Source organism: Batrachochytrium dendrobatidis (assembly GCF_000203795.2).
Source record: "Batrachochytrium dendrobatidis JAM81 unplaced genomic scaffold BATDEscaffold_8, whole genome shotgun sequence".
NCBI classification, from domain to species: domain Eukaryota; kingdom Fungi; phylum Chytridiomycota; class Chytridiomycetes; order Rhizophydiales; genus Batrachochytrium; species Batrachochytrium dendrobatidis.
This window is the reverse complement of record NW_006281106.1, coordinates 360,163-375,900: the sequence shown is the minus strand read 5'-3', so window position 1 is coordinate 375,900 and position 15,738 is coordinate 360,163. Positions and strand designations below refer to the sequence as shown.

General features: G+C 39.1%; 6 protein-coding genes across 6 annotated transcripts; 2 read left to right on the top strand and 4 right to left on the bottom strand.

The window, feature by feature from the left end:
- Positions 1-16: 16 nt before the first annotated feature.
- Positions 17-1,324, top strand: BATDEDRAFT_25782 (uncharacterized protein; the record flags this gene model as incomplete). The annotated part of the gene is made up of 3 exons (XM_006679818.1): positions 17-439; positions 496-729; positions 806-1,324. 3 exons carry the CDS (start codon positions 17-19, stop codon positions 1,322-1,324), a joined length of 1,176 nt encoding a protein of 391 aa, XP_006679881.1.
- A 2,780-nt stretch (positions 1,325-4,104) lies between these two features.
- On the bottom strand, positions 4,105-5,775 carry BATDEDRAFT_25781 (uncharacterized protein; the record flags this gene model as incomplete). The annotated part of the gene is made up of 2 exons (XM_006679817.1): positions 4,105-4,445; positions 4,830-5,775. The coding sequence occupies 2 exons, from the start codon at positions 5,773-5,775 to the stop codon at positions 4,105-4,107; spliced, it is 1,287 nt and encodes a 428-aa protein (XP_006679880.1).
- A 413-nt stretch (positions 5,776-6,188) lies between these two features.
- BATDEDRAFT_25780 (uncharacterized protein) lies at positions 6,189-8,752 on the bottom strand (the record flags this gene model as incomplete). Its single annotated transcript, XM_006679816.1, has 9 exons — positions 6,189-6,365; positions 6,448-6,630; positions 6,724-6,864; positions 6,966-7,458; positions 7,540-7,676; positions 7,744-7,845; positions 7,935-8,233; positions 8,347-8,413; positions 8,486-8,752. 9 exons carry the CDS (start codon positions 8,750-8,752, stop codon positions 6,189-6,191), a joined length of 1,866 nt encoding a protein of 621 aa, XP_006679879.1.
- A 377-nt stretch (positions 8,753-9,129) lies between these two features.
- Positions 9,130-12,690, top strand: BATDEDRAFT_89522 (pantothenate kinase; the record flags this gene model as incomplete). The annotated part of the gene is made up of 15 exons (XM_006680091.1): positions 9,130-9,469; positions 9,565-9,594; positions 9,687-9,741; positions 9,825-10,018; positions 10,106-10,183; positions 10,246-10,306; positions 10,413-10,547; positions 10,645-10,698; positions 10,775-10,831; positions 10,913-11,377; positions 11,466-11,641; positions 11,711-11,726; positions 11,804-11,864; positions 11,952-12,164; positions 12,267-12,690. 15 exons carry the CDS (start codon positions 9,130-9,132, stop codon positions 12,591-12,593), a joined length of 2,262 nt encoding a protein of 753 aa, XP_006680154.1. The 3' UTR covers positions 12,594-12,690.
- Positions 12,691-12,851: 161 nt separating this feature from the next.
- Positions 12,852-13,858, bottom strand: BATDEDRAFT_4560 (dolichyl-phosphate beta-glucosyltransferase; the record flags this gene model as incomplete). Its single annotated transcript, XM_006679709.1, has 3 exons — positions 12,852-13,175; positions 13,284-13,454; positions 13,553-13,858. Coding segments are annotated over 3 exons (801 nt in total), but the record flags the coding sequence as incomplete, so codon positions are not given.
- A 548-nt stretch (positions 13,859-14,406) lies between these two features.
- BATDEDRAFT_25777 (uncharacterized protein) lies at positions 14,407-15,616 on the bottom strand (the record flags this gene model as incomplete). Its single annotated transcript, XM_006679815.1, has 5 exons — positions 14,407-14,437; positions 14,528-14,608; positions 14,693-14,829; positions 14,941-15,118; positions 15,402-15,616. 5 exons carry the CDS (start codon positions 15,614-15,616, stop codon positions 14,407-14,409), a joined length of 642 nt encoding a protein of 213 aa, XP_006679878.1.
- Positions 15,617-15,738: the final 122 nt, after the last annotated feature.

Below are 15,738 nucleotides of genomic sequence, written 5' to 3'. Positions count from 1 at the left end.
ATCAGGCCCAAACTCAATGTCAAGTGCTTCGTTACGGAAGCTCTATACGGTTGGTGATGCCATCACTTCTTTCAAGACTGCCGTTGCTCCAGATGTGGATGGTTCCTCTATAAATCTTCATTTTGAACCAAGCAGAGAATCTATTTCTTCTGATTGTCTGTTGGCTGCGATTCAGTTGGAAAACTCGTTTGAAAATCCCCTCTATATCAAATCCACTCCACCAGTGAGCTCAATCAAATCCAAAGACTCTGAAGCAGTTAAATACGGCAAGAGAAAGGGTGAAATGTTTCTGGATAGAGAATCAGCAATTGATTTCAATCTTCAACCAACCACAACAATGACAACACCTCATAAATTGGTCAAACTTGAAGGTGTTTCATATTTTATGGAAAATGTCGGGCCGGAGATTACGTTGTGCACAGTTGGAAATCAAGTGACAGTAATGGATACTGTGGTGCCGAATTGACATTTCTCTGTGATAATGGATATGAACAGGAAGTCAAGGGCCCTTACTTGATGGGCTATGATTGGCGAGACTACAAGGCCTTAGTATCGCAGTTGAAAATGCCGGGACTGAACCAGAAAGCATTTAAAGTGACTGTTGGTACGAAGGTGGAAAAGAGAACTTCTGTGGGTGTATCTTACGACGACTTTGGAGAAATTGTCTATAAGGATGATGAATTTATCGTTGGCTCGGTTACTGCCCGAATTCGCAAGGAATGGTACAATGTGATGTACATCAAAGTTGAAAGCAGACATCAAGGATACAGATTCTTTCAGCTTACAAATAATTCAAAATTTGAAGAATAAAACTGAAAAAGAGTTTACAATTGAAATTTTGAGGCATGTAGAAAATATTACAGTTGTAATGTCTGACCACCTCGTTGCCTGGATCAGAAGAGTTGCTACTCTCAATGACACCGCTTTGGAAGAAGAGCTCAATTTGATCAACAAGAATTCACTTAATGCATTCGCTAGGGCAATCAGTCGCACACGTCGTCCCGAACTGGACTCTCATATTCACAGAAGTGGTGCGTATGAAGCACATCCCCACGCAGATACAATCAATTTATTATTTTCTGTTGGAGAAGCTGCATTATCTGCCATCAATTCAGACACACCGGTCAGTCCTGTTCCATATGCAGTGAGTCCCCATATGGATATTAGTGCAAGAATCAAAGTATTAACAAGAAGAACTGTCATTTACAAGTCCGAATTACCTACCAACAATCGTACTAACGGACTAACGGACCAATGCCAAAGTACCTGCAAATTAGGCAATTCATTGGACAAGACCTTTTCGCTCTTGAAAGTTGCTTTCTGACTCAAAAAGAATTTAGTAGTTACACCTTGCAAGCGCTTAAATGGAACTATACTATGTGTCACTTATACATTGGCTACTATCAGTTCCTCAATGACTATCCGGTGTTTGTTTATTCAGGATTACCTTGGACAACTATGCGTAATGAATGCAATCGCTGGAGAAAATGGCTCGATAGTGATGAATCGAGACAATTATCTACATCAGACTATACACATTCATTCTGGAGAGGAGCATTGCCTCCATATCGTGAGAATCAACCAGAGTCTGAGCCAAGCGAATCTCCTGCGAGCTTTCATTCATTTGAAGATGATAATCAATATGGGTTTGATTTTGGAAATGAAATGGTGCTTGCTACAAGCTTAAGCAATCTTAAAGCTGAATTATCCACTTATTCGCCTCTCTACAAAAATCCTCACTCATTTCCTGAGTTATTCGATGAGGACTTCTCCTACTTTTCTGCTGGAATCGAGGACAATATAATTCCAACAAACTGGAAACAAGCTATGGCTACTAAAGACTCCCAGAGTTGGAGACTAGCTGCCGACTTGGAAATGAACGCCCTTCATAAAAATCAAACCTGGATCGAGTGCCAGCTCCCAAGTGGACGAAAACCAATTCAAGTAAAATGGGTATTCCGGATCAAAAGAAATTCTGATGGTACTATCGACAAATACAAGGCTAGACTAGTCGCTAAAGGATTCGTTCAAATCCCAGGAATCGACTATAATGAAACATACGCACCAGTACTTCGTTTCACATCATTCAGAACACTACTTACTCTCGCCGCTATACTGGATCTAGAAATCGATCACACAGATGCTAACAATGCATTCTTAAACGGGGTTATCACTGAAGATCTTTACATCGAATTACCTGAAGGATACAACAACAATATCAACAACAAAGATTCGGGCAGAACTGTCGGAAAACTACAAAAGGCCCTATACGGACTAAAACAGTCTCCTCACAAATGGAACGAAATTCTTGTCCAAGAATGTACCAACTTAGGATTCATTCAATGCATCTCGGATCCGTGCATTATGATCAAACGTGATCAACATCTATTCGTCATGATCGCCATATACGTTGACGACATACTATTCATCGGAAACAATCGACCATATCTTGACGAAGCTAAAAAGGACTTATTCAAGGTATTCTCTATGAAAGACCTAGGACCAATCCATACATGCCTCAACATACGCGTTATAAGAGACAGGCAGAACAAAAGGATCAGCGTATCTCAAGAACATTATCTAAAGGAGGTACTGACAAGATTCAACATGACAGATTGCAAATCTGCATGTACTCCATTTGATCCTGGAATAGTTCTGACACCTGCTCTAGAAACAGAAAATACTACTGACGCGCCATACAGAGAAGCCGTTGGGTCATTAATGTACGCCATGGTTGCTACAAGACCTGATCTAGGTGCTGCTATCGGACTAGTTTCCAGATATCTGCACAAGTCAAACGACTCTCATTGGACCGCCGTAAAACGTATATTAAGATACGTAAAACATTCAATCAGCTACTCTCTTGTACTTGGTGGGGATTCCCCTACTCTAACAGGATATTGCGACGCTGATTGGGCAGGAGATGTAGACTCCAGAAAATCTACTTCAGGCTACGCATTCTTTATTGGAAATGGATGCATCTCGTGGAGATCAACAAAACAGACCTCAGTGGCTGTATCTACCATGGAAGCCGAATATATTGCAGCAGCTACGGCAACTAGAGAACTATTATTTCTCAGAACTCTGCTAAAAGAACTAGGATTCGAACAGCTAAATCCTACTATACTTTACTCTGATTCGCAATCTGCAATTGCAAATACTAAAAACTTGGCTCCAAATCATGCTGCTACAAAGCATATGGACGTGAAACTAAAGTTTCTTCGCGATCAAGTAACAAACAAAACAGTATCGGTCGAATACGTAAAAAACAAACGATCAAGTCGCCGACATACTTACCAAAGGATTACCACGGTTCGCCTTTGACAAGCTTTCAGACCTACTCGGACTTTACCCTGTTCAAGGCGTGGTGGGGTGTTGGAATATCCAGACAGATATCCTTAAGCGGTAACCTGTGGCAAAGCTAGTTCTAAAAAGCGCCAAACTTAAACACAAGTTAAATCCTTTCATCACCAAAAATCCATGTGCACAGTAACTCCATTACACTCATTTCTAGGACTCGAGCTCTCTATAAACGGGTAGACGATGCCATTATTAAATTTACTAACTCCAGAAATCAACACTATTGGTTGTAACTCTCGTTTACAACCTCTCATCATCAAACGTGTTAATTGTTCGTATCACAAGACACAAACAATCAACTACTATAAAAGCTAGAATGCTTACTCTTATCAATAAATAACTCTTCAAACTATTTCATCTGTCCAACTACCTTATCAAACCCTTTTCACTACTCTTGAAAAGACTAAGTCTGTTGATTTTGATTTCAAGTGCAACTTCCTCTTGAACTTCTGATTTGTTCTCTTCTGATAACTACTAACAGTTACAGATTATATTCTACTTTATACTTTATACTATTCCATCATTAAAACAAATCACGAAGCTCTAAATATTCTGACACAAATGACACATTGTGTGATTCCATTTGAACATTTGCCGAGTGTAATCAACAAACTCCTGATTTGGAAAGCAGCCTTTGAGAGCAAGCAGGTCTTGCCCAATGAATTGTCTGATTTGCAAATATCTCGGCATTGGTCCCATTACACGATTCTTGTTTAGTAGTTCTGACGTGTATATGTTTATTCGTCAGGTCAAGATCTTGATTCTGGCATTGACATCCATATGGGGACTGACTGCGTAAGGGACAGGGCTCACTGGTGTTTCTGAATTGATCGCAGACAGTGTAGACTCTCCAATAGAAAGCAACAAATTGATTGTATCTGCGTGGGGATGTGGTTCATACGCACCATTTCTGTGAATATGAGAGTCCAGTTCGGGACGACGTGTGCGACTGATTGCCCTAGCGAATGCATTGAATGAATTCTTGTTGATCAAATTGAGCTCTTCTTGTAAATCAGCATCATTAAAAGCAGCAACTCTTCTGATCCAGGATATAATCTGCTGACATTTATAGTAAACAATGGAAACTACAATTGTAAACTCGGAATTACAATTGTAATAATGTAAGAGCCACAAAATTACAGTTGTAATATTTCCAATCACTATAAGACCAAGACTTTTGCCATTCGACCAGGTCTTGATCAATTCACAATATGCAGTGTCAATCTCAATGAAAAATAGCATACTAGATTGTTTGCATAGATTATCGGATAAGAATATTGACCGAAAAGGCAATACTACTCTACAAAATCAGTTGGGAGATGAGTGGCATTTGGTGAGTAAACTGAATTATGTATTGGATGGGTTGGATATGAATAAAAACGATTAAGCAATGTTATCAAGTAAATTCAATTTACATCAAGGATTTTATTGATTGCCTTTAATAACTAATAGAACTGCTGTTCTTAAACCCAACTGAGAGATTCCAATTTCTTTGAGCTTCTCATCAGTCAATGCCAGATCGCCAGTGGCCATCAATTGGGTGAATTTGACTCTCTGTTTTCCAAGACAGTCCTTGATAAGCTGAATTTCATCATCATCCAGTTCTTGTTGAATCTTCAACTTGTCAAAGAACTCCTCGATTGTTGTGAACTTGGTGGTCTGCTTCTTGGGAAACTCTTCGAAACCTGCCAGGACATAATACAAATATCCTTGAATCAGGTCTTTCACATCAGTCACAACGACTGGAGTTCCTTCGTACAAGCGGTAGAGTTTCTTGACTTTCAGAGCCAATGGGAATTTCTTCTGCACTGCTTCAATCAATGCGGAGAGAGAAGAAATGGTAGAAACCTCCAAGTCGTATTCTTCGTCTCCACGTTTGACAATGATGTGCTCTTCTGGGACAGCGGGAATCCATCCTTTTGCAATGCCAAAACCAGTAGTTGCATTTGCCATACTAGCGAATGTTTCCTTGACAACTTTCTTCAAAGCTTCAGTAGCAGCAGACCCACCAAAAGAGATTTCGTCAAGTTCCTTTTCCAGAAACTCTCCCGAGGATGGATCCCTTTCCAAAGTTGGTAAAGCTTCTTCAATAGTGATCGAGTTGTATCGGCTTTCTTCGAAAACAGCGCTCGCTTCGCTCCAAACAATAGCAGCATCATATTTGATTTTTAGCAGTTCTCTGAGGTATTCAAGAGAAGAGGGAAACTGCTTCGGATGTCCCTGAACTATTGCCTGAGTGATTCCGGTGTCTGTTCTTTGGATTTTGGCAAACAACCTTGCTCCAGAAAAGTATTCGACAAGCAGAGTCTTGAGCCCTGGTAAGTCTGAATTGATTGTTGCCTCCACAGACACCCTTGGAGTATTCAGTGAGAGAAAGGAGTGAGCTGTTGAAATCGGTGTATTATGGCCAGACATTTTTTGTCTGGAAGGAAAGCAATGTGGTGTCACTATAAATTTAGACTTGTGAATGAATAAAAACTGGTATCATTCGGTGCCCTATATATACTACCAATGATGAATCTACAGTAGTGCAGCCCAGCATAGTAGAAAGGGTATGGTATACTTTTACCAAATGGCTCTGTACTGGAGCAGATAGGATCATACTAAAAACGGTTGGTCCTGACAGTTGGAAAAGTACAACGTTTATGTTTTCATGGCAATTGAAGTTTCATCAAATTTTACTGCAGCTTATAAAGATACCAGTCTATTAGCTTGTATAATTCAACTAGTGATATAGATTGACTCTTTAAATATAGAATCGTGAATGTGTGGTTGATCGCCACTACTTTATAGTTTAAGCTTATATAAAACATATCCCAGATACAGGCCTAGTACGCAAGAGTATCTGTAGAGTCGGGGCAACCAATGCTTATCGCTCCATCTATATAGTACTTGGCTCTACTGTCATTAGATAGTAGCTCATTTGTGCCATTCGGGTAATAAATAGTGCGCACTCCTTGCGCATCCGTGTGTTGAATCTTTCCATCTGGAAACACAACTTCTTCCTATAAACATCAGTGAGGTGTGTATTGTATTAGATTTCATGTTTGTCATGCAAGGTATTGCAGCTCATTAAAGTACGTTTACCTCTTGTGATGCAAAAATGTATTTTATGGTTTGATCTGGAAAAATAATTTGTTGAGTACCGTCCAAGTATCGTTTCTCAATCTGACCACTATCAAACTGTAAAATCTCTGCACCATCTGGCTGTGTGGTGTGTAGCGTCCTTGGCTCGTTATACCAATATACAAGATGTCCATCGGGATGCATCTACATGGTTTCGATGCCAGTTGTTGAGTAAATTGATCAGTCAAAAAGTCTTCCAAATAGTATATTCAAAAACGATTGAATCCATCCTATTACCGTTTTATAATCTCCATTTGAAAAATAAACAACCTCAAGTCCATTTGTTCGTGTCTGCTTCATGGTACCATTGATATGCCACACGAGTCGAGTACCTCCTTCATAAAGTCGATCGCGTTTTCCTTCTGGGAATGATCGCTCCTAACAGAAATAGATTATCACACGAATTTTGTTAATTGGTATGAAACTCGGTAAAAAGATGGTGGTTTATGTTTACAGAATGTAACCGCAGTTTGTCTAACCTCGTTACATTTAGGCAACCCCAAAGTTTTTTCCAGTCGATTCAAAGCATCAATTGACGGATGAACAGGTGTGGCGGATGGCTTCAATAGTGCTCTAGGAACAGCTTTGGTATTTGTATTTCCAGATGAAGAAACAGGTTTGTATCGCATGGATGATTGCGGCATGTCACTTTTGATTAATGTGGATTTAGTAGTCCGAAGTGGAATTTGTGTTGTAGAATTAGGATTTGGCTGAGCAGAAACAGATTTGATTGTAGAGTGAGTTGAATCTAAAAGAGTTCTGTGAGACTGATTAGTCAAGTGAGGTATAAAATTGGCTCGTTCCTGTTCCAGAGTCTTGACTTCCTCTAGCAACTCCGTGTTGCGACGGGTAAGTTCGCCCACCTTGCGATTTAATCGATCCTGTGTTTGCAGCAATCGCATCTCTTTATCTTTCCATACTTTCAGTTGTTCAGTTAATTGTGCCTTTAGTGCGTCTATTTCCTGACGCTCTCTATCATAATATGTCATTCAGTGGCATAGGAGCATACATGGTGAGTCACAGTTTAAAAATGGTATATTCAACATATAGTACCTTTTGTTAGGAAGAATCTCAGTTGCTTTCTTGTTTCGCTCCCAGAGCAAACGCTCTTTTCTAAACGTACGCATATTTTCTTCATGCTTGGCATTGATAATGCGTATCTGCTCTAGCCTGTATTGCTCAAATTCATTCTACATATTTTAAAACAATCAGAAAATCAAAGGTCTGAATAGCTGATGGAGAATATCAAAGTCAAACCTTGTTCAAATTTTTTTCGTTCAACTTAATTTGAAGGTTACGATTTTCCTGTGTCAAACTCTTGTTGGTTTGGTCACGTATTTTGATATCACGTTCCAAATTCTATATAGATTGCATTGCAAGTAATTGAGCCAGCATGTTCGTATTATGTCTGAACAGTCGTTGAGATATAATCATGTTTTAAGACCTACCTCGAGTTTTTTCTTGAGTTGCTGGTTTTCTGTTAATGTAGGGTTGGAAGCTTGAGAAGTGTGTTGCAACGGTGTTTGCTTTATAGATGAGTTCATGGCGGGAAAGAGTTTTTTTAGTAGTGTAGATTGAATGACTAGTGGCTCGTGTGCGAGGTCAGAATTTAGACTCCTTTCAGACACTTCATGTGTTTCGTCAGGAACCTTTCCGTCGCTCCAATCAATTGTATCATCATCACAACTCTCACTTTGAGTGTAGTTGGACAAATGCACTTGATCTTCGTACTGAGATTCTCTGCCATCTGAAATATGGTTTACCAACAAGCATTAGTCGCGGCTATTTTGTAATATAAAAGCTAGCAGTCACTCCAAATACTCCAATCCGATTGTAACCAAAGGTTGCACCAATACTAACCATATTGGTCTTCCTGTTTGAATGATGACGTAGCATGTGAAGACTTGTTTTGAGAAGATGAACATGTCTAGTGAATTAGTGGTAATGGCAATATGTGGGTATATAGTGAGCTAACTCGAAGCAATAAATATACACTCACCAGTACCATAGAGTCGTCTAGAAATTTTTGGAGAGTAGAAGTAGACTGTAGTTTAGAAGGGCGAGCAGGTGAGGTGTTTGTAGAAGCAACATGATCTGCAGCAGAGCCAGTGCTACTGCTTCGAAAAAGACCAGTATGATGTGATTTCCGTACAGAGTCCACCAGCAATAACTCCAACTGTTGAAACTCCAACAGAGATGAAGCAGCGTCAGCAGCAATGCGTAGCCATGACTCTCTATGACCAGTCAAGATGGTTGACGCAGACATTGAATCGGACACATTCGAACCAATATTATTGGAAAGAGCAGAAAGTGAATGACAAGACTGGCCAGCCATACGAAATGGTATTCAAACCGAGTATCAAATGGTTAGTGACAATGTCAAGCAAGTCATGGTTCGAGTCGGACTTGAACAGTTACTCACACTGCTGTCAAAATGAGAGAATGCAGCACAAGTTTTGTGCATTGTCTGCAGTGAATGATCAGCAACTACTTTTTCTACAGATAACATGAGTTTTATGTACTTTCAAAGAACTTGAATATATGTCAAACTGCAGATTCAAGATATCAAACTGCCAGATTCGAGTTTTTTGGAAAACTGATTTTTGGCAGATTAACAGTTTCTTTGGCCATTGAATTACTGCCATGGCTGACAGGAACCAGCCATCTGCATCGCATTCACTCGACTTTCAACACTTGTTGAATACTCAAGGCGCTTCCATCTCAGCAGATGGAAGTGGTGGTGATGGCGACTCATTGCATGAAACCAGTGGAATTGTTTTCCCTCACCAGGAAGAGTCTGTGACCCAGATCGCCGTTGATATAGGCGGCAGTCTGGCTAAAGTCGTTTGGTTCTCAAAGTCAAAAGACACTGTTGGTGGTCGTTTGAACTTTTGCAAGTTCGAGACGGTTCATATTGATCAATGCATTGATTTTATCGACACTCTCTTGAATGAATGTCCTGTTCATAGTCGAGTCATTCAAGGTTTTTTGATGCACTCTTGTCTGTCATGTATATCTGGTTTATATACTTTTTGATCATAAAAGGCTAATCTACTTGTTTCCGTTCAATTCTAATAGCTACAGGCGGTGGTGCTCATAAATATGAGGGTATCCGTCGTTATTGTCATGGAATTTGATTGCACTGCTGCTTTTATTATGGCCATCATTGTGGATTTCCTAACTTTGGCTATATATAATAGATTTGTTTTTAACTAAATTCGGAATCCAGATTCAAAAGGAAGACGAAATGGAATGGTATACTCTTCAGATTCCCATTTATAGTACAAGTTTGTTTTGTACAGTATTTATATACCAATATTTGCTATTGTTTTCAATAGTTTAATCACCGGGCTCAACTTTCTTGTTCGTCAAATTGCGTACGAGGTGTTCACATACGATGAACGTCGCCCTGAGCCTATCCAATTTGATAACCATCGTGCCAGTGAACTATTTCCTTACCTTTTGGTAAACATTGGATCGGGTGTTTCCATCATTAAAGTTACAAGCGAAGAATCGTATGAGCGAATCAGTGGTGAGCTACTTTGGTTTATTTCAGTGCAATGGATCGAGTACAATTGGCCATATTTTAATCATAGAATCTGCTCGTTTTATACTACAGGTACATCGCTTGGTGGAGGAACGCTATGGGGTCTTCTTTCCCTTTTAACCGAAGCTAAAGACTACGACAAAATGCTTGGTAATATCACATATCTTGGTATTGTATCCACATCATTGTAATCCAAATTGACATGTTATTAGAAATGTCAAAAAAGGGTGATAACAAAAATGTGGACATGCTTGTTGGCGATATTTATGGAGGGTAAGTTGTATATTTGTTTGAACAGCCAAGATGGTAGTTTCCATTTTGGTACTAGGCCATGCTTATTATACTGAAAGGCTCGATATATAAATGTTGACTTGCATAGCGATTACTCTAAAATCGGACTAAAAGGAACAACTATCGCGTCTTCTTTTGGAAAGGTGTTTAAAACGCCTGCCGAAGAAAGAAAAGGAAAGTTTAAAGAGGAAGATATTGCAATTTCTTTGCTATACCTTGTCAGGTAAATTACTGTTTTACTGTTAAATGGTTATAACTGGCAATTTTTTGAATCTATTTGTGAAGCTTTCATGTTGATTTGCTTCTTGTTAATGTGCTAGCAACAATGTTGGGCAAATCGCATATCTTAATGCTCAATCCCATGGAATCCAAAGGTAGATCAACTGGTAGAAATTTTCATCATACCACTAAAACATTGTGATTCGCTGATGTGTGTTGAGATGCATTTAGAATCTACTTTAGTGGCTTTTTCATTCGAGGTCATCCCATCACAATGAACACTCTCAGGTATATTTTAATTATATTATTGACTGGTGATTGATGGTTAATATAGTAGTGCCTTATAAATCCTTCTGTATGCTGTATTAGTTATGCCATTTCGTTCTGGTCCAAGGGCAAGATCAAAGCTCTTTTTTTAAGACATGAAGGTTATCTTGGGGCTGTTGGTGCATTTCTTCGCCATACTCCCAGCAAAACAAAACTTTCTTCTTTTACAGAAAACTTTAGTCAGATTCAGAAAATTTCGGGCTCTAGTTTGAGTGCCTTTGGCGCACTCGAGGAATATCCATCAGATCTTTGTCAATTTCCTTTGCTTGCCGATCCAATAGCCTATGTTCCAGATACATCAAACCTTCACGAACTCAAGCTGCAGTCTTATTGGATCGATATAGTGGATATCAATCTTGAGCATCTTGTGGATATCGCTCTCAAGTGGGATGTTCAGTCCAAAGAAGCTGTTTCGGGTCGAGCAAAAACATTTGTAAAAATGTACCGTGAGCATTTAAAATTGCTGCGTAAAGAACCTAATGCTTACGGAGTGTTGACTGTTCGTAGGTAAGTTTAATAAGCATGGCCAATGTCTACGTTTGCTCCCATTTCATCGAGACTAGATTCGAGTGTATCGCTTACTTTTCTTGACTAGTCTTTTAAATCTACGCGAACAATGCTTGCGCGAAATGGGCTTTTCTGACATTTTCCATGGTATCAAGCAGAATGAAAACAACGCTGCACTTGAAGGACTACCCATACTTCTTGCTAAAACAGATTCATTACCAGAGAATCAGCGTTTAGATGTTATCTTAGATAATATACTTGCAGGTGTGATTATGGTTTTATTTAGTCGAGTCTATAAAGTCATCAAATTAACTATATTTGAAACCATTCTAGGGAACATGTTTGATTGGTAAATTTTTGACAGTAGGGTTCAATTTTAAAAAGGATTGGTGTTGAGTTGTTTTATGCTATTATATGGTCGCATAGGGGTGCAATCGCCATTCAAGAGATGCTTGAACGCGGCGAACTAGACTTTAAAGCTGCCAAGGTATTTTACTGATACACTATTTATTTAAAACCATTTTGGTATTTTTGGTTTGTTGACTTTTTCGTTTTTGGTGATTTAAATACCAAGGATCGAGTCGCTCGCCCAGCCAGATTGAACAATTATACAGAGTTCAAAAAAAAAGTAGAAAGCGCTAATGGATATGAAAAGGCTATTATTTTTGTGGACAACTCTGGTGCAGATATTGTGTTTGGTATTATTCCATTTGCTAGGTATTTAGTGTCCAAGGGAACCGTTGTTATTCTTGGTGCAAACACCCATCCTGCTGTCAATGACATTACGGTATGTTTGAAATGATTCAGGTTTATCGTTTTCAAGGGGTCTAGTTATTGTAGTATCTGGTACAGGTAGTGTTGATATTTAATGAATCTATATATTGTATAGGCTACAGAACTGGAAGCCCTTGTTATCAAAATCAGCCGAATTGATCCTATTATACGGGATGCGTGGACGACAGGGAGAATTCAAGTTTTTGGAACAGGTAGCTGCTCACCATGTCTTGACCTCATGCGTGTAAGCAAAGATCTATCTTCTTTTGCTGCGGATGCCGATTTGGTTGTGATTGAAGGAATGGGTCGAGCAATTCACACCAACTATTTTGCCAAGTTTACTGTGGATTCGCTCAAGATTGCAGTGTTCAAGAATCCACAAATTGCATCTGAACTTGGAGCCAAAATGTACGATGGCATGTGTTTGTTTGAAAAAGCTTGATTTTGATTTATACTGTTGGTCTTGTTGTATATCGAAAATCACAATTGACAAGAATCTTACAGTGGAATAAAGTGCTGATTCAGCTATTTCATGTTTGAATGGATTGTATTTATAAAGTTTGCTTGGATGAGCAGTTGATGTAATACACGACACAACAGTGATTGATGATTACAAACAAATTCATCAGAAACAAGAATAATCGAGACATCTAGTTATAAGATGCAAAAGGATTTATTTACGAGATTGCTTTTTGATGGTCCATAATCCAAAAAAGTAATTAAGACGGATCATAAGAAGCTGCACCAACATCTCGATCGAATCACGGAGCAGTGACATTTTACTACCATCTACTTCATGCCAATCAATAGGAACCTCAGTAACAGGTATACAGAGTTTTTCAGCAATAACTAAAATCTCAATATCAAAAATCCACCCTTCGACATGCATGCAAGGGAAAATCAGTTGTGCTGCCTGGCGAGTGAAGAGTTTGAATCCACATTGAGTATCTTTGATGCTTTGAATTCCAAGAATGTACACAACCAAATGAAATCCCCGCATTAAAAAATTACGAATAAATGATCGCTAATGCATATCGATAGGGTTTCAGTAGTGTAGAAAAATGAGTTAAATTGAAAATCATAAAGTATATACAGCAGAGAATAAACTCGACTCTTGACAATGGTATCCAACCTTGACAACAGATTCCGAGTCAACCATATGCGCACGAGATCCAATGGCAATACCAAGCGACTTTGTTTTATTAGCAGCCAATTCCTTTTCCAGTTTGGCAAGATCTTCAAATTTACTTGCACCATCAGCATCTGCAAACAGAATGAAATCACCTCGACACCCAAGAATACCCTAAAGCAGTTGGTATGTGGTTTCAATAGTAAATACCTACAACTAGATGAACAGATAGATACAGTGACAAAATCAACTATACAAAGCTTTATGCTCACCTGGGTAACAGCACCACCTTTGCCTCGATTCCTTTCAAGTGTCATGACACGAATCTCTCGCGTAGCATTTCGTTGAGGATTTTTGGCATACTTCTCGGCATGCGTCTTGGAAAGACCTAATGCAATCTCTGTAGTCTTGTCTTTGCTTCCATCATCCACTATAATAATTTCATATGAGAAATGATCTGCATCCTGTCGAGAATCCAGCACTTGAACTGCTTCCTGGATCATGGTGGGCAAACGATCCTGTTCCTGATAAGCAGGCACTATGACGGACAAGTGAATAGGAGTAGATGAAGACTCTTTAGAAGAGCCCTCAAAGGATGGAAATGGTTTCAAAGTCTTTGTAGATTGGTCTATGAATTGACGCTCAAGAGCAGTTGCTATACGAGGCTTTGGAGAGAGCAGCACAAGCGATGCAATGGTTAGCGCTGCCAACGAGACCAGAATACCTGTCATCACATTAAGCGATACAAGAAGATGTGAGATACCCGACATGGCAGAATAGTAGGAAACTTTTAACAGAACAATCCTCAATCCTCTGGTAGTTGATGTACAAAGCCAGTTTTAACGGAATGTTATAAAAGAAAAGGAAAGGAAAGCTGATCTAATCCCGACCTCGGCTGCATTGAGTATCAAATCACCAGGCATTCAAGTCTTCAAGATTGCATTGGCTTCACTGCCAGGTCAGCCATAAAATGTATGGACCAGCAATCACTCGTTCTTGACTCCAAAACTTTAACGTTTATTCCATATCTCTTGCATATTCTTATTGAATAGACAGCATCGCAGGTCAAACAATAAAGTAAAGATGGCCAATTCTTTATTCATAAATGGATAGTCACATAATTCAGCTAAATGGTGTATTTATCGCTATTGAAACTGCTAATATAGTTAAAATAAACGCATTAATATTAAAAGCCATTAAACTATTAAATGCCAATCAAAAGGCATCTCCAAAGCATTGATACAAACCTAGATTTTTTCTTTTGAGGGTCAGAGTGACTTAGATAGCTGATGATCTCGGTAGTAGGCAAAAACTTTTTCAGCTCCTCACTAATCACAATTGAAACCATTAATGCATTGAAAATACGTGCATAGCAACGACATCAGCGCCAATAAACAATCGTATAAGCATACCCAATCTTCAAGCACTTTTCTCGATCTTCAGCATCCCGTGTCCAGACGGAAATACGATCGTGTGCTCTACGGTTAGATACAACGATTCCAGTAATTTCATCAGAGTATGTGAATTGCTCGCCAATAACAGCCATCATCTGAATATTAAAACACCATTTATCCAATTAGATTAGTCAACCATCAATTGATTAACAATGCCATTCAAATCAATTAAAGTCGCAGTCAGTCGATACAATCAATATACTGACCGTATTCAGCCAGAACTTGTCCAGATCTTGTACTCTTCTTTGCTTTGTAATGGCAAACGACCATTTTCCGCCTTTGGAATTGGCTTTATCTTCCCACGCAGGTTCAATCCCCTTTCTAAACAAATGATAGTTGCCCGCCAGTGGAATATCCAATGCTCCAATGACATTGTTAATCACTCTGTCAAATCAATAGTAATTTGGTAAGTATACAACAAAAGAATCGACTACAGCCAAGCAAAGCTATTGATGAGATCGTGATATAGGATCGCAGTAAGTTCATCGTTATTCCAAACACAATTCTATCCATTGCCATGAATACTAGTATGTCATTCTTGCACTTCCTAAAGCAAATGCAAGGATCTACGATAACTGGACATTTAAAGTGCCATGGTCAAGCAAGCATAGGATTCATTCCCACACACTGACCCAATATTCAACAGCAACAGAAAGTAGTAACTGACCCCCAAAAGTCTTCAACGGTATCAAACGAAATGATTTCTTTTAAATTGGAGCTCCATTCCTTTACACTTGACTTTTTGTTGGGACTGTCGAACCACAAAGTCCACGCACTCTGCAGAGGATGTTTGACAGTCATTGAATCTATATCATCAAATGCTGTGACCTGCTCTTCGACCGCCTGTTCAACAGACTGTGTTTCGTCATCTGCTGCTGCCATTGCTATTTCGACAAAAGATGTTGAAAAACAATCCTGACAAAAACTGCCAAAATTTCAATGTCAATTCAAACACTAGTTTGTGCACGTGACAATAGTCTCAAACTAAAATTCATTTTTATTTG